Source organism: Alligator mississippiensis, chromosome 2 (genome assembly GCF_030867095.1).
Source record: "Alligator mississippiensis isolate rAllMis1 chromosome 2, rAllMis1, whole genome shotgun sequence".
NCBI lineage: Eukaryota > Metazoa > Chordata > Crocodylia > Alligatoridae > Alligator > Alligator mississippiensis.
In genome coordinates, this window is record NC_081825.1 from 172,286,338 (window position 1) to 172,312,842 (window position 26,505).

The 26,505-nt window shown below is 48.5% G+C and overlaps 1 protein-coding gene across 1 annotated transcript; it reads left to right on the forward strand.

Annotated features, from left to right (window-relative positions):
- Positions 1-5,001: 5,001 nt before the first annotated feature.
- On the forward strand, positions 5,002-6,437 carry LOC102574101 (olfactory receptor 10W1). The gene has a single exon (XM_006260355.2). It carries the CDS (start codon positions 5,002-5,004, stop codon positions 5,953-5,955), a length of 954 nt encoding a protein of 317 aa, XP_006260417.1. The 3' UTR covers positions 5,956-6,437.
- The last annotated feature ends 20,068 nt before the right edge of the window (positions 6,438-26,505 follow it).

Sequence of the window (26,505 nt, forward strand, 5' to 3'; positions counted from 1 at the left end):
GATTCTGGCTCTGTGCCCCCTGGGAAACACAGGTCTAGTAGCCCTCGTGGGTACTTGACTCACTTCAAGAACTTGGGGTGCTTCCCTCAGTTGGAAGCACAAGTAATGGTATCCCTTAGTCAGCCAAACCAAGGGGACCCCAAGGCATAATTGAGACCCACTCCCAATAAGTCTCCCATGCTAGGTACAAAGGAGAACTTTATTGGTTACAGGGAATAGGGTTGGAATAGGGTACAAAGTTGAGTAGTATCAGAGAAATCCCATAGAGAAAACAGGGTGGCTGGGGTAGCCTTTGATCATGCATCTGAGTTACTGCAAGCTAGATATCTAGTTAGATCTCAGGTAGCTTACTCACAAGCATCATCCAGAGGCAGGTGGAGATTCCCTATGGAGGAAGGCAGTTCCTTGATCATGAGTTTTGAGAGAGAGAGAGAGAGCAAGTTTCAGATGGTCCATCTCCCCTCTCTCTGAGTTTTCCTCATGGCTGCTGCCCCTTCCTCCTGGGCAGCCCTTAACTTATATAGCCCTTATGACCTCATTTACCTGGTCCAATGGAGCCCAGCACCTGTTGGCTGTCAACCAACCAATTTGAAATGCATCACTAGTTGCTGGTCAGACTGGCAGTCTCTAGCCCACCAGGGAGCCCAAGCTCCTCACCTAGGTATGTGATGCCAGTCACGTAGGCAGAGGGAGCAGGTTCTCCCCTCCCTCAGGAACGTGTTCAGCTCAGGTTACCTAAAGAGATAGGTTAAGGTGTGTATCCTCTGCTGGGCCCATCCTAACCAAATTGTCACAAAGCAGAGTTTTGGGGGATAAACAGAGGTGGCCTTCTCCCACACTCACATCATCTTCTTCTGTTTCCAAGACCCACCATTATCCTAGCTCCCATGTTTGCAACAGAGGAACCTCTCAGCCAACATGGCTTCATTATGACTTACTAATTGCTTGGGTGGTTCTTCTGTTGTTTGTAGCCTTCTCTGTTATATAGAGGAGCATAACAATAAAATCACAGATGGGTGGAAGGTACTTCAGGAGGTCAGTTGTCCAATCACCAGCTCAAGATTTGGACAGGAATGATTCTGTCATAGACAAGTGTTCATGTAACCTGTTCTTAAACTTCCAAAGAAGAAGATTCCACAGTCTCTCTTGGCAATTTTGTACAGAGCTGAACCACTCTCACATGTGAGAAAGTTCTTTCTAATATTCAAACTAAACATCTCCTGCTTCAGTTTAAGACCATTATTCCTTGTCCTCTGGGGCCACAGAAAACAGTAGCTGATGGTTCTCTTTTGCAGTACCACAGTCTAGTCAGTCATTCCTCAGTTTATATTTGTGTCTGCAACTGTTCTTGTCTTAAGTGCAGGACTCTGCACTTGTCCTTATTGAATCCCACTGAATTAATTGTGAACCCTTTTTCCAGTTTATCAAGATCATTCTGAATTCTAATTCTACTTTCCAGGGTGTCTTCAACTCTACCTTACTTTGTGTCATTTACAAACTTGATAACTGTGCACTTAAATTGCATCCTCCAAGTCATTAATAAAGATATTAATACCAGATCCAGGACAGACCCCTGGGAAATCCAAGTCTATATTATCTCATTGTAAGACTTGAGAAGAATGAGGTGTGCTTTGACTGTAGTGATTGCCTGGGCTGGTTTAAGGAATTAAAGGTCCTTTGTGGGTAAAAAATACTGTCTAGTGATAGGCGCTCTCTGTTCCTCATTCTGCTTATCATGGAACCTTCTACTCTTTGTTAAGCAGTCCCTTATTTGAGATGACAAGCCTGCATGCATACTATTAACTTCAACTCCCATTGGTTCCAGCTGATATGCTGATTTAGACCAAGTGAAGATGTGACCCAGTATAGAGAATAGGTGTGTGTAGGTGGACTATTTCCTCACTGAATGGAATTTTACGGACACAGGAGTCATAGTACTAAATCAAATGATTAATCTGACAAGTCCAATGTCCTGTCACATGCTATTTTGTGTCAGTGGCCAAAGCCTGATTTTCCAAAAGAAAATGAAAATGACCCTTTAAGGCACTTCATTACAATTAATGTTGGATGTTGCAAATGTATTCCTATCTCTTGTAGACAATTGTCCTACAGCCCAAAGCATGTGATTTATCCTCCTCTGAACTTCCATAACCAGAAACGCCAGAGTAATTAACTTATTCAAAGGGAGCTATTTATTTGACTCAGTGATCTGACAGGCTGTATATCTTAACTCCTGCTACACTGGACCATGTGTCCAGTAGCCCAGTGTGCCACCCCTCTCTACATAAAATCAGTCCTATGGGCCACACACAATGCTAGCCTACTCATGACTCTTATAAGGGCAAACCATTAGATGTGCTAAATCAGTGGTTCTCCATTTTTTCTATAATGGAAACCCCTTTTCCATACCAGGGCCTGCCTCCCATCTGTCAGAGTTGAAGAACTAGGGGGCCTAGGGTATCAGTCTTCATACCTCCCCATGCTCCTAGGGCAGTCATCCACAGTTGCCACTCCCAAACCAGACCCTGGTCCTATGAATCAAGTGTGCCTATCCAACTGGCATGCCAGTTTGGCATCTGTGAAACTTTCTGTTGAGAGATTTGCTCCAGCCACAATGTATACAGTGATCAAACACATTTCTGAAACCAAAGTACAGTTTATTTTAGGAATAAGAGCAGGGCACTTAGAGGAATTAATTCCTTTAAAGGAAGAGCCCACTCTATCCATCTCCCAACCATTTACTGTACCCCCACTTTAAGTATGCCTGACTTCTTCAGACACTGCAGTGCATTGCTTATTTGGCTTAATATGATTCCCTTTTGCTTCGGTTCATTGGATTTCATAGATAACAAGTCTTTTTTTGTCCTAGAATTGTACCTCAAGTCGTAAGTAATTTTGAGTTATTTTAAGCTTTTCTTCTTCCTTTCTGATTGTTTTTCCATATGGCCCCCTATTAAAATAAATCATCGGATTCTCCCAATAGAAAGTTGAAGAACCAAGTTGATGTAAAACATTAAAAAAGTATTACAAAAAAAAATCCAGTTCTTTGATACCACCTAGTAAATTGGGAAAGGAAGGGGGAAGGTTAATATGAAGGATTAGTTGGAAATTCCTTGGAATGTCAATTCTCCCAAACTGAAAACTTCCATAGGAATGGGGCTGTTTCAATGAATTTCTTAATGCTCAATCTTTTTCTTTCAATAATTTTTAAATTTTTAAAGTCACATTTTTGCAATAATTGAAGAAAAAATTGTGATTGCCCAGTTCAGAATGTTTTTGTTTAGAATGTAATAATTAGAGTAAACCAATAAAAACAGGCATTATGAAGAGGAATATTATAAAAATATTGAAACTAATTTTTCTTTCTTTGCTTGACTAACCAAAGATATTTTTGGTTGGCAAAAAATTGTGAGTTCATTTTATAATTATGATTTAGAATGAGAAAAATGTACAAAATACCAGTACTATTTTCCCTCCCACCCCTCAGAATGGAAAAAACTTGCCCAATTCTGATTATAACCCTTGAGGATGTATAATAATGAATAATGTAGATAGAAGTGATGTTTAAGAAGTGTCCAAGTATAATGGGCTTGGACACATGTCAGAAGGGGCTATGCATAAAAAACACCTAAGTGCCAGAGTGGCCAGGATCAGGTAGCAGGACCCAGTGGCTGGGCCATTTTTCAGACTGTTAACCTGTTCTCCCTCCCTCCTTCCCCTGTGGAGGAAATAGTGAGAACTGAGCACTGTGGGATTCTGGAGGACTTACAGGTTCCCCAGCCCCATGTATATGTAACAAGAAATACTTCAAAATAGTACTTCATTTCAAGGGACATTATTTTAGAGCACTTCGGCACTCATGGAACATTTCAAAAGCTTGAAGCATTTGAAACATTTCAAAGACATTTGAAGTGTTTCAATTCTTGCTTTCTTCCAGACCCTGAAAATGTTTTAAATCGGTGGTTCTCAATCAGGGTGATGCAGCATCTCGAGGTGCGGTAAGAATCTGCCAGTGGTGCTTTGCTGCCATGGTCACCACTGCCATGGGCTGAAATTTCCCGACACACCTCTAGTTTAAGAAGCAGCTTCAGCAAAAGACATGGCATGCATTATGCAAGCAGGTGCACCCTTCCTACTGTAGCTCTTCCTAGTTTGGATCTGACATGCCCTTGAAAATGGAGGTACATGGGGCAGTTCTATCTGATGAAGCAACATTTATCTCCAGGATGCTGCTGACAGCAGGCACATTGGACCTGAACCAGGAAGAGCTGCAGCAGAAGCAGTGCATCTGCCCACATAATGTAATGCAGACAGGGGCAGCTTTCTCATGTAGCCACTTCTCATTTCAGCTCCACCGTGCCTCATCAAACGAGAGGCACACGGGGCAGACAGAACTGTTCTGCTCTTGCCAAAGCTGCTTCCTGACCTGGCTCTGTAGGAGGCACATGGTGCAGTAGGGTGAATATAATGTCTAATCAGTTACCAACATATTAATTAATAAAAATTACAATATTTATTTTATGATACTCAGTATATATATTTTTTTTGTTTTGTTTTTTTAATGGGATGCTGATAAATTTTGAAAAGTTTTGGAGGGGTGCCTTGAGCCTAAAAAAGTTTAGAACCACAGTTTTAGATTCTCCTGGTTGTGAACACAAGATCTCCCATCTCTAGCTTTTCTGTTTTATACATGTGCCTGAATGCTCCTAGCCAACTCTGCCATGCCACACAGCAGCTAGTGGCCAATGAAGCTGCATAGAGAATAAAAGGCTAATCATACTTTGAACCCCAAATCAGTGCTTCTTCAGACACAAGACGTGCTGGAAATGTACCCTTGCTGTGCATAATCTAGGCTCAAGGCTCAACTGGCATGTTTTTGATCTGAGCCAGCTCCTGACATGTCTGTCCTGACTTCTTACAACCCCAGGCAATCCACAGGAGTCTCTGACTCTCCTTTGCCATCACCCTTCCCTTCTAGAAATGAGGGTGCTGTTGGGAGCGATGGCCTGGTGGAACCACACAGTGATAACGGAGCTCATGTTCTTGGCCTTCCCCAGCCGCCCAGAGCTGCAGGCCTTGTTTTTCCTGGGCATCACCATCATCTATGCAGCCATAGTGACGGGGAACCTGCTCATCCTGGCAGCCATCCAGGGAGACTCCCGCCTGCACACCCCCATGTACTTTTTCCTGGGAGCCCTCTCTGTTGTTGAGCTCAGCTACACAGCAGCTGTTGTCCCACAAATGTTGGCAAGCTCCCTGCAGACCAGGAAGACCATTAGCTTTGGGGCATGTGGGGCACAGATGTTCTTCTTCATTGGTCTGGGAGGTGCTGACTGCTTCCTGCTGGCTGTCATGGCCTATGACCGTTATGTGGCCATCCGGCACCCATTGCACTACACCCTCATCATGACTTGGCAGCTCTCCCTGTGCCTGGTGGTGGCCTCGCTGCTGGTCGGTTTCCTCCTTGCCCTGGATCTAGTGGTGCTGATCTTCAGCTTGCCCTTCTGTGGGGCCCATGGCATTCAGCACTTCTTCTGTGATGTGCCACCCCTGCTATGGCTCGTCTGTGCCAAGACTGAGACCCATGAAATAGCTGTCTTCCTGGCTGGAACAGCAGCCATCTTGGTGCCCTTCGTGTTGATCTGTGCTTCCTACATTTTCATCGCAGGTGCAGTGCTGCAGATTCGCTCAACCCGGGGCCGGCGCCGGGCCTTTTCCACCTGTTCCTCCCACTTGGTGGTGGTGGTGCTTCAGTATGGCTGCTGTGGCTTTGTGTACCTGCGCCCCAGCTCCAGCTTCTCTCCAGAGCAAGATCAACTGCTATCGCTAGTGTACACCCTGGGCACACCCATTCTAAACCCCATCATCTATACCCTGAGGAATGGAGAGGTGAAGGGAGCCCTGAGAAAAGCCCTCTGGAAGCCTGTGTCCTTAGGGGTGTCTGAATCCCACTGATCGGTGGCGGAGTCTACCAGCCATCACCTTGCCCAGTGAATCCACCTTATTCTTCTCATGGCACAAGTCACTTCAGTCATAAGGGATGAAAGGCCCATTCAGTCCCAGGCCTCTCAGACATGATTGCATGTAAGGAAAGCTCAAAAGTGGGAGCTACAGAAATCCAGGTTTACATTCTCATGTACGTTCTGTACCAAGGATCTGTAGTCTTCAGAAGACCAGCAATGTTCTGACAACTTTCTCTGATACTCCATACAGGAATTTATTGCATTAGAGGGGACAATGAATAATAAAACCAGTCCTGTGCTTCCATGTCATTCAGTCTTATATTCAGTGACGTTTACTTTGTACTGTTTTAACATTTTAATTCTTATTGTGTTTCCAAATTTTGTACTGAAAATGCTTCCAAAGTAGAGCTGTGAGAATAAGAGATTTTGGGAGGTTACTGGTAGTTGTGAAATGTTGGGAGGTTACTGGTAGTAGTTACTGGTAGTTGTGAACCTTCTTCTCCAGCAGAATAAGGTTAGGTTTTCTGAACATTTTTTTTAAAAGTTCACTTCGTATCTGAAATGATGACTTTTTAAAATTTTTTTTAGGAATTCATCCAGTTCATGTGTGAAAAAATTCCTTTTAGGTCAAATGAAACATTTTTTTTTTCAACATGAAACAAAATATTTCATCTTGAGTTTTAACCCTTTTGTCCATTTTGTATTTTAAAATAAAACTGAAGGAGAATTGTAGAATGAAAAGTCATTTTGAATATATGGAAATGAAACACATTAACTTTCCTATAATTTGTTTTCAGGTTTTGCTGTTGTTTTGGAACAAGCCATTTGCTTAAGCCAAAATAAATGTGCACTTTTACCTAAGGTTACCATAAATCCAGGTTTTCCTAGACATGGTCTTCTTTTGGGTCCTTCAGTTTCCATTCAGGTGGTTTTTTGAAATATGAACAAATGTCCAGGTGTTTGGTCTGCCAGTCCCTTTGAAACATTGATGCTGGTAGAACTACATTTCCTGGCTTGCCCTAGTGGTGTGCATGTTTACCAGGCATCTGGGTTTTCCGTTTGCTGTGGGAAAAATGTGGATTTTCTTCTCTAAAGGAGGAAACTGTGGGCTTCCCCTTGCAGGCTGGCAGTCTTCCACCCTCATCTAGTTCCTATCCGCCCAACTTGCCAGCCTGTCTAGGTCCACCTATATCTGTAGCCTATCTTCAAGCGTGATCATGCTTCCCCATAACTTGGTGTTATCCATGAAGTTGGCCAATGAACTCTTCACCCTGACATCCAAATCATTGATGAAGATGTTAAAAAGCATTGGACCAAGCACTGACCCCTGAGAGCCAACACTGGCCATTTCTTGCCAAGATGACCCAGATCCATTCATTAGGACTCTCTGGGTCCTACCCTGCAGCTAGTTTCCTACCCACCTGACTGCCGAGCAGTTAAGCCCACAGCCCTCCAATTTTCTCATGAGAACATTGTGGGATACCAGATCAAAAACTTTTTGGAAGTCAAACAAGGTTCCTTGGGTAAATCTGATATCTTTTATTAGACCAACCCAAATAGTTGGAAAATAATTATTAAGCAAGTTTTCGGGTTCAAAAACCCTTCGTCAGGCTAAGGAAGTTTCAGCAGTTGGTGTGTGCTCTTCCTGGATGGAATGAAAAGTAAAGAAGCCAGGGGCTGGGCTGGTCTGCATACAAGACAGGTAGTCAGTGAAAATGTAGATTGAGGAGTCAATGGGTGAGAGACAGGCTGGGGGGGGGGAGAGATACCTGGAGAGAAGGGGGATGAAAGTGGAGAGATACCTGGGGAGTCAGATGCCAGGCAGATTATAATGTGTCATAAATCCAATGTCTATATTTAGTCCATGATTTTTAGTATCCAGGAGGTTGATGAAGTGGAGTTCATAGGCTCGTCTCTGGGAAGTGTTTTGTAGGTTTCCTTTGAGGATCAGGACTGAGAGATTGGAGAGAGAGTGGTTTTCTTGTGAGAAATGTGCCCCCACCGGTAATTGGGTATTTCTGTCTTTGATAGATTTCCGGTGTGCATTCATTCTGGTGCACAGTTGTTGTTTGGTCTCTCCTACATATTTTCCATCAGGGCATTTGGTGCATTGGATGAGGTATATTACATTTCTGGAGGTGCAGCTGTAAGATCCTGGGATGCTGATGGCTCTGTTGTGGGGTGTAGTAATAGTGGGGGTGGTGGAGATATGTTGGCAGGTTTTGCATTTCTTGTCTTGGTATGGTCTGGATCCTTTTGGTGTGTTCTGGGCTTGAGGAAGTTTGCTTCTGGTGATGAGGTTGGTGAGGTTCGGTGCTTGTTTGAAGGCTAGGAGGGGTGGCTCTGGGCAGATCTTTTTAAGAATAGGGTCTCTTTCTAGTATGGGTTGCAAATGTTTGAGGATTTTCTGTACCGGTTCAAGGGAGGGGTGATAGGTCATAACCAGCGGTGTGCGATTTGTGGGGGGTTTTCTTCTGTACTGCAGCAGTTCTTCACATGGTATCCGGGTGGCTCTTTCAAATGTGCGATTTATCTCTCTGAAGGAGTGTCCTTGCTGGGTGAAAGCCTTTTTAAGATTGGTGAGGTGGCAATCCTGGGTATTCTCTTCAGTACAAATGTGGTGGTATCTGAGGGCTTGGCTGTATATCACAGCTTTTTTGGTGTGTTTAGGGTGATTGCTGGTTCTGTGCAGATATGTATGTTGGTCTGTGGGTTTCTTGTATAACGAAGTCTGTATTTTATCATTCTGGATACTGATCATTGTGTCTAAAAAGGAGATGCTGGTGCTGGAGTATTCTAGAGAAAGTTGGATGGAGGGATGGTGATTGTTGAATTTCTGATGGAACTCGATCAGAGATTGCAGGTTCTCAGTCCAATAATGAAGATGTCATCGATGTATCTTAAATATAGCAAGGGTTTGATGGTGCAGTTCTTGAGGAAGTCTTCTTCTAGGTGGCTTATAAAAAGGTTGGCATACCGTGGGGCCATTTTAGTGCCCATAGCTGTTCCCATCATCTGGAGGAAGTGTTGATTATTAAAAGTGAAATTGTTGTGTGTGAGGGTGAAGTGTATAAGGTCAGTAATATCTTTGGGTCTGTATTCTGAAGTTTTGGAAGTTTAGGTATACAATGTCAACCCCCTCTCTCGGAGGGTGATTGGAAGCCGAGAACACCAAGTACAGCCCCAGCAGCTGGGTGCAGGTATGTCTGTGGGGAGCGAGGGTTGGAGAGCCAGGGCTTGGGGACTGTCTGGGGGGGTGTGTGTGTGTGTGTGTGTGTGGCGGGGGGGGGTGTTTGGCAGGGGTGTGTGGTGTGGAGGATGTACCCGACGGGGCTCAGCTGTCCCCAGATCCCTGGGGAATCCCTACTCTCCCCACCCTCCAACCCATTCTCTCTCTGTCTCTGTCTCTGTCTCATGCTTCCCCCATCACACCATCTCATTCAAGGAAATCATGTACTCAGGGTGGCCCTATTTCCCTGAAGCTGCCTGTGATCTGAATGGTAACTGCTCCATAAGGAAAAGCTTTTCTCCTTCCTCTATCACTGCTTTCATGTTCTCTCTCAAATTAAATCTTCTTCCCCATCTCTAACACTAGCCACTGCCTGTCACCTTCACCCCAAAGTGAAATTGCTTCCCAGCCATGGCCCCATGAACGTTGCGTGCCCCTGGCGGTTGGGGGGGCACAGCTGCGCTGGTGACAGCAGGAGCATAGTGGCAGTGGCAGGAGCATGGCGGCGGTGAGTGGAAAGCTCCTGCAGACACTGCTGGCACTGTTGGCAGTAGCAGAGGGGGCGGGGTGGCGAGCGCCAACCAGGGGTTGGCAACCATATACAGGCACTGCCAGCAGCAGTGGTGCACATGTACGCGTCACCCCTGCATGGCCCTCATTTTCTTTTATGTATCTGTCTCTGTCACTGCTCTCACAGAGTAAAGAGCTGTCTGCTTTTGTTTCCCAGACCCTTTCTCTAACATCCAAGCAGCCTCTTGATTTGCCTCGATTTGGTTGGCTACAGTAGGAGAGGCCTGAACCAGAATTACAATTAGATTTAGTTACAGGATGGAAAAGCAAGCATCCTGCAGAGGTACATGCCAGGACAAAGCTCACACTGGCATTGTGGACAAGGTGCAAAAAGGCATGTAGACAGTCTTCTAAATTGAAGAAGATATGAAAGGCTTGCAAGCAGTGCCTTCACTCCTGAGGGAGGTCTCTGCATCTTTGTCCATCAGATCCTATTTGATGAAAGGGCTGACCAAATAACTTGCAGCTGAATCCTCTAAGGATGTGACCAAGCTGGGAAATCTCCCCAGCCAGGGCTGCACACATGCACCCAGCACCTGTAGCATAAACGAGGACTCTTCTGGGTACTTGCGTGTGTTGCTCAGCTGGATCCCTCTGTGATCCGTCTAAGCCCCGAAACCTCATACAAAACTGACTTATTCTGCACAGCTTTCTAGTCTCACTTTCACTCGCTGGAAAGTGAACGCAGTAGACATCAGCACACTGGCCCTTATACTGCTGCTCCTGGAAGCTGCAATAGCAGAGTTGCTTTAATCTCCACTGGGGTGAGTCTGTTTCCAGAGCATGATTCCAAGTGAAAACAGGGCTGTGCATACATTAGTAGAAGGGATTGCAGGGTGGAGGCAGTTGAAAAGGAAGGAGATAGCTTGGAGGCATAAACATGGGGAAAATGGCCGTGTGTTTCTCTTCACACCTAGAGACACCTTGTCCATGAGGAGTTTGTCCTTCTCTGGTCACCATCTTGAATGACTCTATTAGTCCTGAAAGAGTCCATCATTGGAGGTGGAAGAGGTTGGACAGGCAATGGTCAGGTGTGATCTAGAAATAGCTGTGCCTATGTTCTACTATGGATATTTCCCTTGCTTCAGGCTGTGGGCAGCAGCTAGGGCTTGGATGCTGGTGGTGGTGCAGGGGACTGTGGCCCTGAGTCCCTGGCCATGTAGCCTTTGCAGCTGGGGCCCCCTCCAGCAGGGCTGGGGAGACATGGGGCTGTGGGTGGGGGGTGAGGGGCACCAACAGGCCCAGAGGGTTGCGAGTGAAAAATGAGGGGCACCAGCAGGGGTGGGGGCTGTGGGTGGTAAGTGAGAGGCTGTGATGGGCAGCAGCCGGGGCAGGGGGGAGGGCTGTCAGTGGGGAGTGAGGGGTGTGGGAGGCCAGCAGGAGGTGCTCCTGTGCTAAGCCACCCACCTCAATGCACCCGGCCAAAAACCAAGCTTTGAGTGTCTCCCCTGGGGCACTACATCTGGCCAACCCCCTTCCTGGAACACACCTGCAAGCCTGGGGTACCGCTACCACCACCCAGACTCAGGTCTTTGTCTGGGCCCTGTGCCACCCGAGATACACAGGTCCTGTAGACCTTGGAATTTTGGGGTGCCTCTATTAGCCTGAAGCATTCACCAGCAGCCTCCCTTGTAGGAGGAAAGTGAAATAGCTGAGCGTGCTAAAATAGATAGATTTATTGATCAAAGAGGGCTGGGGGGGAAGGAATACCAATAGCAAAATACAGAAAGAAAACCAACCTATGTCATGAGGTTAGAACTCAGAACAATGGGGAGGTCAGACCCACTCTTTCATGACCACAGCCCGCTCTTTGGCGAGAGAGGCAGCGAGCTGCTGGGAAGAGATGGTCTCCACCTCTCTCCCCTAGGGAGGAGGCTCTTCTCAGCCAGACTGGCTGACCTGCTCCACCGGGCTTTAAACTAAGCCCGCTGGGGGACGGGGGGACGACCGCCACTGCCGGCCCGCTGAGCAATCCTTGCAAAGCCAGCGGATCATGGCACTCAAGGGAGCCCGCCCCAGCCCCAGCCCTGGTAAAATCTGTGGGCAAGGAAGGAGCCCCCCAGAGGATGCTTGCCTGCCTGTACACAAATGCCAGGAGCTTGGGGAATAAGCAGGAGGAGCTCATCCTCCTGCTCAGTGCAAACAATTACGATGTCATAGGGATCATGGAGACCTGGTGGGACTCCACCCATGACTGGACCACGGGTATAGATGGCTATGCCCTGTACAGGAGGGATTGTGTAGAGAAAAGGGGCGGGGGTGTAGCTCTCTATGTCAAGGAAAGCTACGCGTCCCTGCAAGCCGATATTGGCGACCAGGGTGGACGGCTGGAGACCCTCTGGGTTAAAATCCGTGGGGAACACGGCACAGGGGACACAATGGTGGGAGTCTGTTACAGACCTCCCACCCAAAGTCCTGAGCTTGACCAGGGGTTTGCCCAGGAACTGGCTGAGGCAGCTTGCTCCAGGACCATGGTTGTCATGGGTGACTTCAATTACCCAGACATCTCGTGGGAGGATCGCTCAGCAAAATCTGAGCGGTCGCAGAGCTTCCTCTCGTGCGTGGATGACCTCTACCTGACTCAAGAAGTCTATGGGCCAACGAGAGGCAAAGTGCTGCTCGACCTGGTGCTGGCTACTGGGGAGGACCTAGTCGGCGACCTAGTGATCGATGGGAAGCTGGGTGACAGCGACCACGAGCTGATCACCTTCACCATCCGCCGAAAAGCTGGCAAGCAACACGCAAGTCCTTGACTTCAGGAAAGCCGACTTTGACAAGCTCAGGAGGCTTGTCAGTGAGGCCCTAAGGGACTGTGACCGCAGGGAGAGGGGAGTTCAAGAAGAGTGGTTGCTCCTCAAGGGAGCGATCCTCAATGCACAAACTAAGTCTATTCCATCTCGGAGGAAAGGCAGCAAGAGGGCACAGCAGCCCCCCTGGCTCTCCAGGGACCTAGCAGACCTCCTGAGGCTAAAAAGAAAGGCCTACAAAGGATGGAGGATGGCAGTCACCTCCAAGGAGGATTATTCTGCACTGGTCCTGTCCTGTAGGGAGCAGACCAGGAAAGCCAAGGCTGCAACTGAACTCCAGCTAGCTTTGAGCATCAAGGACAATAAAAAGTCCTTTTTCAGATATGTGGGGAGCCGGAGGAAAAGCAGGGGCAACATTGGACCCCTGCTGAACCAGATGGGGCAACTGACAACTGATGCCCAGGAAAAAGCCAACCTATTAAATAGGTACTTTGCGTCGGTCTTTCATCAGCCCCATGGGACGCCTGTGCCTGCTACAGGGCTGGGAAGTCCGGGTGAGGGTGATCCCCTGCCCTCAATTAATCCATTAATGATCCATTAATGCTGACTTTGTGAAGGAACATCTTGAGAAGCTGGATACCTTCAAGTCAGCCGGCCCTGCCAATCTTCACCCCAGGGTACTCAAGGAGCTGGCGAGCATCATAGCCCAGCCTCTAGCGTGGATCTTTGAAAACTCTTGGCGCTCTGGTGTAGTGCCCGAAGACTGGAAGAAGGCCAACGTGGTGCCTATCTTCAAGAAAGGGAGGAAAGTGGATCCAGCTAACTATAGGCCCATCAGCCTGACTTCTATCCCGGGGAAGATCTTAGAAAAGTTTATTAAGGAGGCCATCCTTAATGGACTGGCCGACGCCAACATCTTAAGGGATAGCCAGCACGGGATTGTTGCGGGTAGGTCTTGCTTGACCAATCTCATTTCCTTCTACGACCAGGTGACCTATCACCTGGACAAGGGAGATGAGATTGATGTCATATATCTTGACTTCAAAAAAGCCTTCGATCTGGTGTCCCATGATCGTCTCTTGGAGAAACTGGCCAATTGTCGCCTTGGGTCCCCCACGATCCACTGGCTGGAAAATTGGCTCCGGGGTCGGACCCAGAGGGTAGTAATTGATGGAAGTCACTCATCGTGGTGTCCTGTGACCAGTGGGGTCCCCCAGGGCTCTGTCCTTGGACCCATACTGTTCAACATCTTCATTAACGATGTGGACACTGGAGTCAGAAGCGGACTGGCCAAGTTCGCCGATGACACCAAACTTTGGGGCAAAGCATCCACGCCAGAAGACAGGCGGGTGATCCAGGCTGACCTGGACAGGCTCAGCAAGTGGGCGGATGAGAATCTGATGGTGTTCAACGCCGATAAATGCAAGGTTCTCCACCTTGGGAAGAAAAACCCGCAGCATCCTTATAAGCTCGGCAGTGCTATGTTGGTTAGCACTATGGAAGAAAGAGACTTGGGGGTCATCATTGACCACAAGATGAACATGAGCCTGCAATGCGATGCTGCGGCTAGTAAAGCGACCAAAACGCTGGCTTGCATCCATAGATGCTTCTCAAGCAAATCCCGGGACGTCATTCTCCCCCTGTACTCGGCCTTAGTGAGGCCGCAGCTGGAGTACTGCGTCCAGTTTTGGGCTCCACAATTCAAAAAGGATGTGGAGAAGCTTGAGAGAGTCCAGAGAAGAGCCATGCGCATGATCAGGGGTCAGGGAAGCAGACCCTACGATGACAGGCTGAGAGCCCTGGGGCTCTTTAGCCTGGAAAAGCGCAGGCTCAGGGGTGATCTGATGGCCACCTACAAGTTTATCAGGGGTGATCACCAGTATCTAGGGGAACATTTGTTCACCAGAGCGCCCCAAGGGATGACGAGGACAAATGGTCACAAACTACTACAAGATCGTTTCAGGCTGGACATAAGGAAGAATTTCTTTACTGTCCGAGCCCCCAAGGTCTGGAACAGCCTGCCGCCGGAGGTTGTTCAAGCGCCTTCATTGAACACCTTCAAGATGAAACTGGATGCTTATCTTGCTGGGATCCTATGACCCCAGCTGACGTCCTGCCCTTTGGGCGGGGGGCTGGACTCGATGATCTTCCGAGGTCCCTTCCAGCCCTAATGTCTATTAAATCTATGAAACTCCTGCTTACCTGAGCCAGGCCACATACACAGTAACCCGGGGCGACCAAGTTGACAGACATGTGAGAGGACAAAGAAAAAGGAAAGAGAAAAAAAAAACTGAGAGAAGAGGCTGGGATAGAGCTCTTTCACACACTTCCTTCGAAAGCCCGGGCCCATTGCTTTACAGAGCTGTGGGCATAGGTATGCTTTGTCTGGAAGGGTTATCTTCCATACCCAAAGAGAAACCACGTAACACATAAAACTGGCTACAACATCCATACACATAAAGCATCAGAAAAAGATGGGGCGTCCACATGCCAAAGCGCTCTGGGGTAGGCCTGAGTTCATCTGGCCCATTACCCAAAATCTTTTCATGACAGAGAATCTGCTACTACATTCTGGCTTCCCTTGATATGTTTGATGGTTAAGTTGAACTCCTGTATCTGCCAGACCCATCATTGAAGCTTGGCATTGGTGTTCTGCATTGTCTGCAGCCACTGAAGTGAGGCATGGTCTGGTAGAACCATGAATTGCTGTCCCCACAGATAGGACCTCAACTTGTTCAGCATCCCGATGATTGCCAAACACTCCTCCTGAATAGATGACAGGTTCTGCTCATGGGGAATTAATTTCCGGCTTAAATAAGCCATGGGGTGTCATGTCCCTTCATGCTTCTGCAGGAGTACAGCTCTAAGTCCAGCATCTGAGGCATCAGTAGCTACACAGAAGGGCTTATCATAGTCCGGTATCCTCAGAATCGGCTGTTTGAACAGGGCAGCCTTTAAGGTGTCAGACACGTTGACATTCCTGCATCCAGACTACTCAATGAGGGTTGTCCTTTTTTTTGTCAGCTCATGTACGGGAGAGGCCATCACCCCAAAGTCAGGGACAAACCCATGAATGGCGTGTGCCCCCGACGGCTGGGGGGACACGGCAGTGGGAGCATGGCGTCGGTAAGTGAGGGAGCTCCTGCAGATGCCGCTGGCACTGTCAGTGGAGGCAGGGAGTGGCGAGCACTGACCAAGGGTCAGCGACCACCTGTAGCTGCCACTGGCAGCAGTGGCAGTGGCCCATGGGAACTGTGGACTGTCTGCAGCTGCTGCCAGCAGTGTTGGCAGCAGGGTGGTGAGTGGCAACCACCCGCAGGTGCCGCCAGCAGTGTTGGCAGTGCCTTTTTGCAGGGGGTGCACCACCATGCTCAGGGAATGCATGTGCACCCGTATGCACCCCCTACACATCACCCGTGGACAAACCTTCTGTAGTATCTGGCAAGACCAAGGAAGGCTCTGACCTGCTTCTTAGTTTGTAGGGGTAGCCAGTCTCTAACAGCTTCAATCTTGTCCCACATGGGAGCAACCATGCCTCTACCCACATGGTATCCCAAATACACCACTTCAGATCATGAGTGACTGCTGCCTCCTGAATCTGGGTGGGGCACCCACAGAAGCTGCCAATGGCAGCGACCCTGTCAGAGGGGGCACCAGCTGTATCAACATCATCACTGTCAGCTGTCGGGGGGGGGGGGCACTGTCCCCATCCGGGGGAGCACATGCACCCCTGTGCACTCCCTACCAGTCGGCTATGCTGCATAGTGCCAACTGGCACTTCTTTGCTTTCACTGTAAGTCCAGCCTGCTTGATCCTAACTAACACAGTGGTTAGATGAATTGGGAGTGATTCAAAGTCTTGACTGAAGATGGCGATGTGGTCCGTGCAGACTACTGCAAACTGCTCACATCCTTGTAGCAAGTTATTAATCAGTCTCTGAAAAGAAGCTGGAGAATTGCACATACCGAAAGGTAGAATAATAAACTTAAACATTCCTGAAGGCATGGTAAAAGCAGACTTGGCTATGGTGTCCGGATCCAGTGCCATCTGCCAGAACCTTTTTGATAGGTTGAGAGTAGAGACAAATTTGACTTGGCCCAGAGTATCAAGCAGAGAGTCCATCCTGGGCATAGGGTATGTGCTGGGGGTCCCATCCCACTCCTCTCTCACAAGATCAAGAGGACCCTACACTCACCTTCTGAACATCAACTAAAATGATGAGAACCCAGTAGACTCCTGGGGTATTTCTTCATAGGCAAAGAGCAATTGTGGAAGTTTCTCATCCCAGTCATTGGGGTTAGAGTCCACATAGGCCTTCAGCATACCTTTGAAGGTCCCATTGAACCTGTTTACCAGCTCATTCATCTGTTGGTGATAGGCTGTGGTCTTGAGGTATTTAACCCCACAACACTCCCACAGGCCTTTATTACCTCAGCCAGTAAGTTCCCACCCCTGTCAGTCAGGATCTCAGAGGAGAAACCCAGCTGGAAGATCTTTGTCAGGACATCAGCAACTACAGGTGCCTCTGTCGAGGCCAAGGCAACTGCCTCCAGGTACCATGTCACGAAATCCACAAGAGACAGGATATATTTCTTCCCTCTATGAGTCTTATGTCTCAGAAGGCCCACAGTGTCTATTCCCACTCTTTGGAAAGCTTGATCGATGATAGGGGGAGTAGGGGAGCCTTTCTTTTGTCCCCATTCTTGCCCATCCACTGGCATGTCTTACAGGATCTACAATAATCCATCATATTCTGGTCTATCCTGGGCCAATAAAAGTTTGCCAGCAGCCACTGGCAAGTCCAGCCCTTGTCCATATGACCAACACAAGGTAGATCATGAGCCTTAAAAAGTAATTGTTCCCCGAACTTAAGAGGTACTTAGAGCTGGCAATAGAGCACCCATAACCAATAAAGGAGTCCCTTGTCCCAGATCACTTGTTCCCTTTTGTCCACAGTGAACTGTCTTCTGCTCCTGGGCCATTTGCCAGAGATCCTCCAAGCTGGGGTCCACTAGAACCTCCTGGGAGTTGCTGCTCCCTTTGCCACCAACTGCCAGGGCTCCTCCCTGGGGCTGTAACTTAGCCTGGCCCCAGGGACACCAGTTTCCCCAGCAGCCTGCTGGCTGTCACAGGCAGGGGGGTTCTCTTTCTCCTCCCCCTCTGCCTCTGCAGCCAACCAAGTTACCTGGCTCTGAGAGGTTTCTCCTGCCTTCGCCTTCCTTCGCTCTGTTGGTGAGTCACCATATTAACATGGTGGGGTTCTATGAAGATTCCCCAAACCCCTCTCAGACACTCAAGTCCTATAATATCCATCCCCACCAATATGGGGGCAGGAGCCTCTTTCATCACTCCTATCTCCATGCACATCCTGCAGCCTCTCCACTCAATGGGGAGATGGGCTACCGGTACCTCGAATGGCTGGCACCCCACCCCTTCTATGGTAAGGGTCCTCCCCTGGACTATATCCAAGGGTGAAACAAGGTTGGCATTAATCAATGATACACTGGCTCCTGTGTCCAGTTCCCTGATGATGGTTCTCCCATTTACCATTATCAGTCCTATGAGAGCCCACCACCTCCTCCGGGTTTGTAATTCCGTAGCAACAGGTACACCCCTCAGAGTGGCTTGGGGCTCCTCCCTCACTACTTACAGCTCTTGCATGGTTAACAGGCCTATTGGTGTTGCTTTGCTTTGTTAAGTTGGACTTGAAGTGTCCAGATTCCCCGCAGTTAAAGCAACCCTTCCTCTCCAGTTCGGGTGGCTTGACTAAATCTGGGGCCTCCCTGCTCTCTGCAGGGGGAGGCCCACACTCCTGTTTTGGGACTGGCCCTCCCTTCTCTCCTTTTTGGAACCCCTTCTGCTCCTTCCCAAAGTGGGGAGGCCTTCTGTCCAGTCCCTCTCAATTTAGCAACAGTTGATCTGGAATATCAGTGGCTGCCCAGGCTGTTTTGAGGTCCCTATCCTAGATTTGGTGTTTAATCTCCCTAGGGCATCTGAAATAGAATTGGTCCAGCACCATAAGTTCTGCCACCTCATCTTTGGTGTTAGCTTTGGATCCCTCCAGCCATTTATGGTATGAATCCGACAGCTGGGCTCCAAACTAGGTCATAGACTTTCCCGGCTGTGGGGTATTATTATGGAACTTTTTCTGGAGATGATCTGGACCAGGGGCGGGCAATTATTTCAGATGGAGGGCCACTTACCAAGTTGTGACAAGCTGTTGAGGGCCACATGGGTAGCCCCGCCCTTTGACAGGTCCCCTGCCCCTTGACAGGTGCCCTACCCCCAGTCACCATCTTGGGACCAATGTCCCAGGGCCAGCACCAGTGGGGCCCAAAGCTGGGTGCAGGCTGGCAGGAGTTTGTGGAGCTGGGCTGGCCTGCACCAGCAGGGAGAGTGGGGAGCTGACCCAGCTCCATAGAGCCCCTGCCAGCTGGGAGCCTGTATCCCTGCCACCCTGCTCTGGGCCCCACTGGCACTGGCCCTGGGACATGGGTGTGGGCCCTGCTCCCGCACCCGCTCACTCCCAGTGCTCCCCAGCCCCATGGTACAGGCAGGAGGCAGCGTGCAGCCCCTACACCCTGCTCCCTGGAGTTCAGGGAAAAGCAGCCCCTCGCCTGCCCTGTGGCCAGTGCTCCCTGCTGCAGCTGCTTGCAGCCCGGGCAGGGCTGTCCTGAGCAGGCGCAGGCAGCCCCATGCGGGCTGCAAGCAGCTGCAGTGCAGGGCGCCGGGCACGGGGCGGCGGAGGGGCTGGTTCCTCTCCCTCCCCCCCTCCCCTCCTCCGCGCTCAGCACCAGCTTGTAACCTGGCTGCACAGCCAGCCTAGACCCCACACCAGCTCCGGGCTCACCCGTTGGGGCTGTGCACAGCGGCAGCAGCTGTGGGCCCCCCCGCTTGCTGTGCCGGGAAGTGTTTGCTGCTGCTGCCCACCCAGAGCTCACGCGCTGGGTGGCTTGTCCACATCCTTGTTAAAGTGTGGTGCCCAGAATTGGACACAATACTCCAGCTGTGGTCTCATCAGTGCTGAGTAGAGCAGAAGAATCACCTCCTTGTTTTTACTGGAGATGCATGAATTGATGCATGCCAGAGTATTATTTGCCGTAGTGGCCACAGCATCACACGGCCAGCTCACATTCATATTGTGGTCTATTATTGCCTCCAGATAATAATAATAAAAGGTGCCTGAGCTTCCTTTACAATGTATGTTGTTTGGCCTGATGCTGGCACTTTGCCACTTTCTTAGCTAGTTCCATCCTGTACTTCTGGAGTGCTAGTTGTTGGGTCAAGAGGTGAGACTGCTCCTCAGAGTTCTCATCCTGAGGCCCATTGGAAGAGGCTCCAGCCCCATTTGGGACTGGGGAGGGAAGTCTCTTGGCCTGATCACCATCCTGCAGAGCTTTAATCAGGTCCTGTTTCTTTTGCCTTTTTCCTTTGGAGGCCTCTTTCATTTCCTTCACCAAGTGATCCAAGGTCAGGAGGTCATACTTGTCAGCCATCCTAGCTAGCTACCCTATCCAGTTGACTTGATTCCAAATTAAAGATTTGTTTGCTCAAGGGTTTTCAGTGACTCTATTTCCTTTCCTCAAATTATGCCTTCTAGACAGCAAGCTGTGGGATCCCATGGCTACCACCATGTGTGGCGGGTCAATAGGGGGTGGTCCTATGCTGAGCCTCCTACCTCGCTGCGCCCGGCCAAAAACCAAGCTTGAAGAGCTTCTCCCGGGGTGCCTATGTCTTGCTGACCCCCTTCCTGGAGCATACCCACAAGCCAGGGGGTATCGCTGCCACCACCCAGACTCAGGTCTTTGTCTGGGCCCTGTGCCGCCCAGGGTACACAGGCCCTGTAGACCTTGAGATTTTGGGGTGCTTCTGTTAGCCTGAAGCATTCACCAGCAGCCTCCCATGCGGGAGGAAAGTAAAATAGCGGAGCCCAACTTATCAGGTCCCTTTCCTCTTAAGCACACACAGTGAGACGTGCTAAAACAGATCTATTGATCAAAGAGGGATGGGAAGAAGGAATATCAATATCAAAATATAGAAAGAAGACCAACCTTGAGCAAATCTGGGTGGCTTGTCAGACTTTTGATACATGACTAGATTACAGTCAACTAAGTTAGGTTTCTGATAACTTACTTACTTCCACATCCAGAATATGAGAGAGAGCTGAGAAGGTCTGTGCTTCTGTGTGTGTGTTTTAAAATGTTTGTCTATCTTCTTCCTGGAGGGACCCTCTTAAATATCCCTACTGATATCTTAGTTAGCTAGTTCCATCCTGATATCTACTAACCCTCTTAAATACCTCTATCTCCCTCTTAAATATCCCTACTACATATCTTAAATATCCCTACTTCCTGGAGGGACCCTCTTAAATATCCCTACTGACCTCACCACCTGGACCCAGTCAGGGACAGATGGTATTTGATGCTGACCAATCAATTTGAAAAGCATCAGTGTTACCTATCGGAAGGACATTGGCTTAAGCCTAGCCCCCGTGTCATGAGGTCAGAACTCAGAACAATGGAGAGGTCAGATCTACCCTCTCTTACCTGAGCCAGGCCACATATGCAGTAACCCAGGGTAACCAGGCTGACAGACATGTGAGAGGACAAAAAAAAAAGGAAAGAAAAAAAACCTGAGAGAGGAGACGGGGATGGAGTTTTTTTCACAAGGGGCACCAGCAGGGCTGGGGGGCTGGGGGCAGGAGTGAGGGGCAATGGCTTGGACAGGGCTCTAGCAAATCAGAGCTTCTCAGCACCACAAAGCTATGGTGGGTGAAAGCCACAGCTGGACCTGTGTCCTGGTGAGTGAAGGGGGCAGAAGGAGCTCTGATTTTCCATGATAAAAACCCCCAAAATCAAATACCAAAATTTATAGGTATTTAGATTTGATTTTATTATAGTAATTGAGGCATTGGTAAGCTTCCAAATTGCTTGAAAATTGGAAATATATCAATAAACATTGTGTTCAACTCATACATCTACATATATAGAGTGGCATTTCATTTTAATCACAGAAAAATGCGGATTTGGGGGGTTTTAATCAGAGAATTTGCAATTTTTAAACAGAGGAAACCAGGGTCCCTGCTGATGTCTAATGGGCTGAGGACAACCCCACCCCTGCTCTACTTTTCTTATTAGCTCTCTCAGGAGACTCTCTGCTATGTGTGCTGGCTGCTGATGCCTCCATTTCAAGGGTACCCCCTTTCCCCATAGGGGGAGATCAGGCACCTTACTCAGGACCTTACTCAGGACTGAATTCAGCAGCAGCATAGATGATAGTTCAGTGCTGTATTGCCCAGCTTTGTAGAGCCAAAATTCCCCTTGGGCCCTTGGATTGCAGTGGGGAGTTAAGCAGCCAAACACCTTTGAAGGTTTTGTCCTGAGCCTCTTCCTGTTTATTGAATGAATGAACAAAGGAGCCAGAACTGAGGCATGGTCCTTTGCATCCAGCAAGGCCCCAGTGCTCACAGCTCTGGGTCATCCTTGTAGAGGGGCATAAACATGAGAGGGACTATACATCTAGTAATAAAACATTATGTGTCGTGGCCAGGTTGAGCAGGTGATGTGAAATCACATCCTGGGGCCAGATCCTCAACTGTTGTAAGTTGCTGAAATCAGTCCCCACATGCTGGGATCTGACCTTTTGACTCTAATAAAGCTGTGGCTGTTTTACACCTGATGGGGAACCTGGCCCCATTTACATCAGTGGAACGGGGATCCCTCCTCCAGCAGCAATCCCAGTTTCTGGCTGTGTCCTGTGGACCACTGGCCCAAGAAGTAGACAGACAGTTGTCTTCCCCAAAACTGATTTCCTCTCCTACACAGAGGGTGCATCTACACAAGATATTTTACTGCAGATTAGACTAATTTAATGCACAGTAAAGCATCAGTGTCTACATGTGTACACCAATTACTGTGCAGCAGGTGTCTAATGTGCTATTTTCTAGTACCTGTAGGACCTTTAACTAAGGCCACAGTGCAGCAACCCATTGTTAGTCTACTTTCCAGCTGCCTCAGCAACCCAGTCCCTGGGGCCCCAGACAGGGCATTAAGAAGACTTACACAGCAGCAGTAACAGGCATTTCCAAACTAGTTATGGCCAGGGAGAGCACTGCCAATGCCTTTCAGCTCTGCCACCACCAAGTGACACCAATAAGGTTCCTATGACTAGGAGAGAGGCTGTGACCTAGGAACAAGAAACAGCTCAGCTCAGAAAGACTCTGCTAATCTAAAGGTCTTTACTCCTGAAGGGAGAACAGCAAGAGAGAAGAGCCTAGGCAATGAGGGACCAGGAGTCCCTGCATGGTGAGTGCCCCTCTGCTTGGGGGAACCAGAGAGGGGTAGCAGTGAATGCAGGGGTTGGGGATGGGCTATGAGAAGGAATAGCACAAGACTGAGGGGGGACCTTTCATCCAGGTGGTGCAGGGACCAACACTGAATATGTCAGAGGTAGGTGCTAGACATCCTGCAGTAGGCAGACTTGGTGCTATCTGCCTAAAAGAAAACAGACCCTCCTGACATGTGCCCCGTCATTGTTCAAATATCACAGAGCCCTTACACCATGGAGATCCTGTTTCAATAAGATCCTCAGGCTAATTGTACCTTAGGAGAAGAGGTAAAAGCATTCTCTGAGATAGATTGAAAGGTAAAGGAAATGCAATATATCTGTACATAGAAACACAGCTAAAAGTCCCCTCCAGGAGCATCCAAACCTATGTGATGCTATCTGGAGTGGGCACCTACCAGGAAGCAGAGGCATCACTTAGCAGGGTCCACAGTCAGGGCAAAACAGCCATTGCTGAACGTTGGTGGGACATGGAGGAATTTCTCTGAGAACATGTTTTCTTGGCCTGGGGATGGCTCTCCCATAGGGGTTCTAGAAAAAGGACCCTTGAAAATGTCCCAAAAAGCACAATCCTTTACTGGCCTGAGTTATCTGCCATTAACATTCATGTCTAATTCTGAAGACTTTTACTTCTATCAGTGCTCAGGACCTCGGGGTCAGATCCCCAGCCTGTGAACATCAGTCATGGCTTCACTGGTGTGTTTGACAGGTGTGTTTTTTATTAATTCTGCTGCAAGGTGAGCGTGGCCTACACCCCCAGGTCCCCAAATCAATATATATGTATATGTGTGCATATGTGGATGTGGATGTATATGTATATATTCTTTTATTATTTTTGGGAAAAGGCTACAAAGGGCTGAACACCCAGCTACTGCCACAGCTGTCTCTTGGTACAGAGCACAGTTGAAAATCTGGCTCTTTCATGAAGATGCTTAAACACAAGCTACTTCAGTTTGGCTGTGCTCACACTATTATGTGCTGGTGATGTGTGATGAACCTTGAAAGCAATTCCGGGCCCATGCCTGTTTGGTTTTAGGTCTCTCAGTGAGGTTTACCAGGTTCTAGTCTCCTGTTTTACTCTATTATTTTATTTTATTTTCCTGAGAGAAAATAAGCATCTTATATGGCACATAGAAATTCCTGTGTCAGACGGGACTCTGGGTCCAAAATCTGTTGCCAAGAGTAGCTGAAATCTAGAGCTGTCTCAGGCTCGATTCCTTGCAATGCAGAGGAGTGTTTAACAGTGCTGTAATATGGCAGGGAAATGGCTTCCTGATTTTAGGCCCACGTACAGTTTAGTGTCAACCTCCACAGACTCATGTGTGGACATAACTTTTAGCATGGATGTACATGATAAATTACAGCAATGCGGATTTAGATTAGATCTCAGGAAAGAATTCCTTATAGTTAGAACAGTGAGGCGGTGGAATAGACTGGCTAGGGAAGATGCAGACTATCCTTCATTGGAAGTTTTCAAGAGGAGGCTGGGTAAGCATTTTACAGAGATGATTTAGGAGTAGCATTTCTACAGTGTTGGGTCTGATGACCCTTGTGATCCCTTCCAACGCTATAGGTCTACGCATATGGTTACAGGATTTGTGTTGCCATTCCTGAGAGTGTAAATGCAGGTGTCATTCTGAGTGCAGCTGCTTTTTATTGTTTCTGTTATTTATTATTAGCTGGCTACTGTCTCCAGGTCCAGCTCCACATAAAATACCTACCAGTCTCTTCTGCATGAATGACTAAGAAATTAAATGTTCCCCCAGCAAACCCTGGATGCAATGTCCTGTTCAGGAGGATAAACAGTGTCCCAGTGTTAGAAAGTCAATGGGGAACTTGTGAAAACCTAATTCAAGTCCCTGATCTACTATTGATGACTCCTGTGAACTTGGGCAAGTATCTTAGGCTACAGATGGACCTGGATGCTCTAGTCTAGCCTTTAGGTGCCACTGAGAGTCTCCACACCCCTGCTAGCCCCAAATTCCCAGCACTGGATGTTTGCCAACCAAACCCAGGCCCCAGTGCAGCTCTCAGAATGGGGTTCCCACCTTTATAGCACAATGCAGAATATGCTTTCACAGACCCCTTGCCAAAAAGTACTTCCACAGAGAGGGCCACAGTGGAGGATGTATGGCCCTGCCCCATTTCACACAACAGCCAGTGGTGGGAGCACTCTGTGGGCATGCAAAAGAATTAGCCCCAATCCCACTCCAAAACGGAATGGGTGGCACAGAAGTGGAAAGGGACCTTGGAGTCCTAGTGGACTCCAAGATGAACATGAGTCGGCACTGTGACGAAGCCATCAGAAAAGCCAATGTCACTTTATCGTGCATCATCAGACGCGTGACGAATAGGTCCAAGGAGGTGATACTGCCCCTCTATCGGGCGCTGGTCAGACCGCAGTTGGAGTACTGCGTGCAATTCTGGGCACCGCACTTCAAGAGGGATGCGGATAACCTGGAGAGGGTCCAGAGAAGGGCCACTTGTATGGTTAAGGGCTTGCAGACCAAGCCCTACGAGGAGAGACTAGAGAAACTGGACCTTTTCAGCCTCCGCAAGAGAAGGTTGAGAGGCGACCTTGTGGCTGCCTATAAGTTCATCACGGGGGCACAGAAGGGAATTGGTGACGTTTTATTCACCAAGGAGCCCCCAGGGGTTACAAGAAATAATGGCCACAAGCTAGTTGAGAGCAGATTTAGACTGGACATTAGGAAGAACTTCTTCACAGTTCGAGTGGCCAAGGTCTGGAACGGGCTCCCAAGGGAGGTGGTGCTCTCCCCTACCCTGGGGGTCTTCAAGAGGATGTTAGATAAGCATCTAGCTGGGGTCATCTAAACCCAGCACTCTTTCCTGCCTATGCAGGGGGTCGGACTCGATGATCTATTGAGGTCCCTTCTGACCCTAACATCTATGAATCTATGAGCACCCTACAAACTGCTGGAAGGAGTGGGAGAGGATGCTCTCAGGGCAGCTGGGAGATATGTATTTAAATTTCCCACATTGTACCTTAGATACTTAAATCTCATCTCAGCCTCCTGCCCTCCAGGTAGGTGTTTTAGTTGCTTGCACAGTGGCTATGACCAGGAACCTTTGCTTTTTGTGAGACTGGGATAACTTGGTTGGACAGCAAAATCCAGGGAAGGGTTCAGCTGGAACAGATGCCTTCCCACAGCTTGGATCACAGAGGGGCTGAAAAGAGGTGTGTTGGAAGGACTTATCAATAACATCAGGTCAAATGCGGAGGGGGCAAAAGGGAAGAAAAAGAAGTGAAAGGTAAGGAAAAGATTTAAAATGTCAAAAAGTTTGTTCTGATATTTTCAAAATGAAATTTTTTATTTCATAACATCAGTCTCTTCATTTAAATACTGACTGCAATTGGAATGATGTGGAGCAAATGGCTTATAAAGGTTTTAAATTCATAGATTCATAGATCATAAGGCTGGACGGAACCTTGGCAGATTATCGGGTCCAGCCCTCTGCACCAAGCAGGAAAGACAGCTGTGGTCAGGTGACCCCAGCAAGGTGACTGTCTAGTCTCCTCTTGAAGATTTCCAGGGTAGGCAATTGCACCACCTCTGGAAGGAGTTTATTCCACAGTCTGGACACCCTGATTGTGACGAAGTTTTTCCTAATGTTGAGACTAAATCAGTCT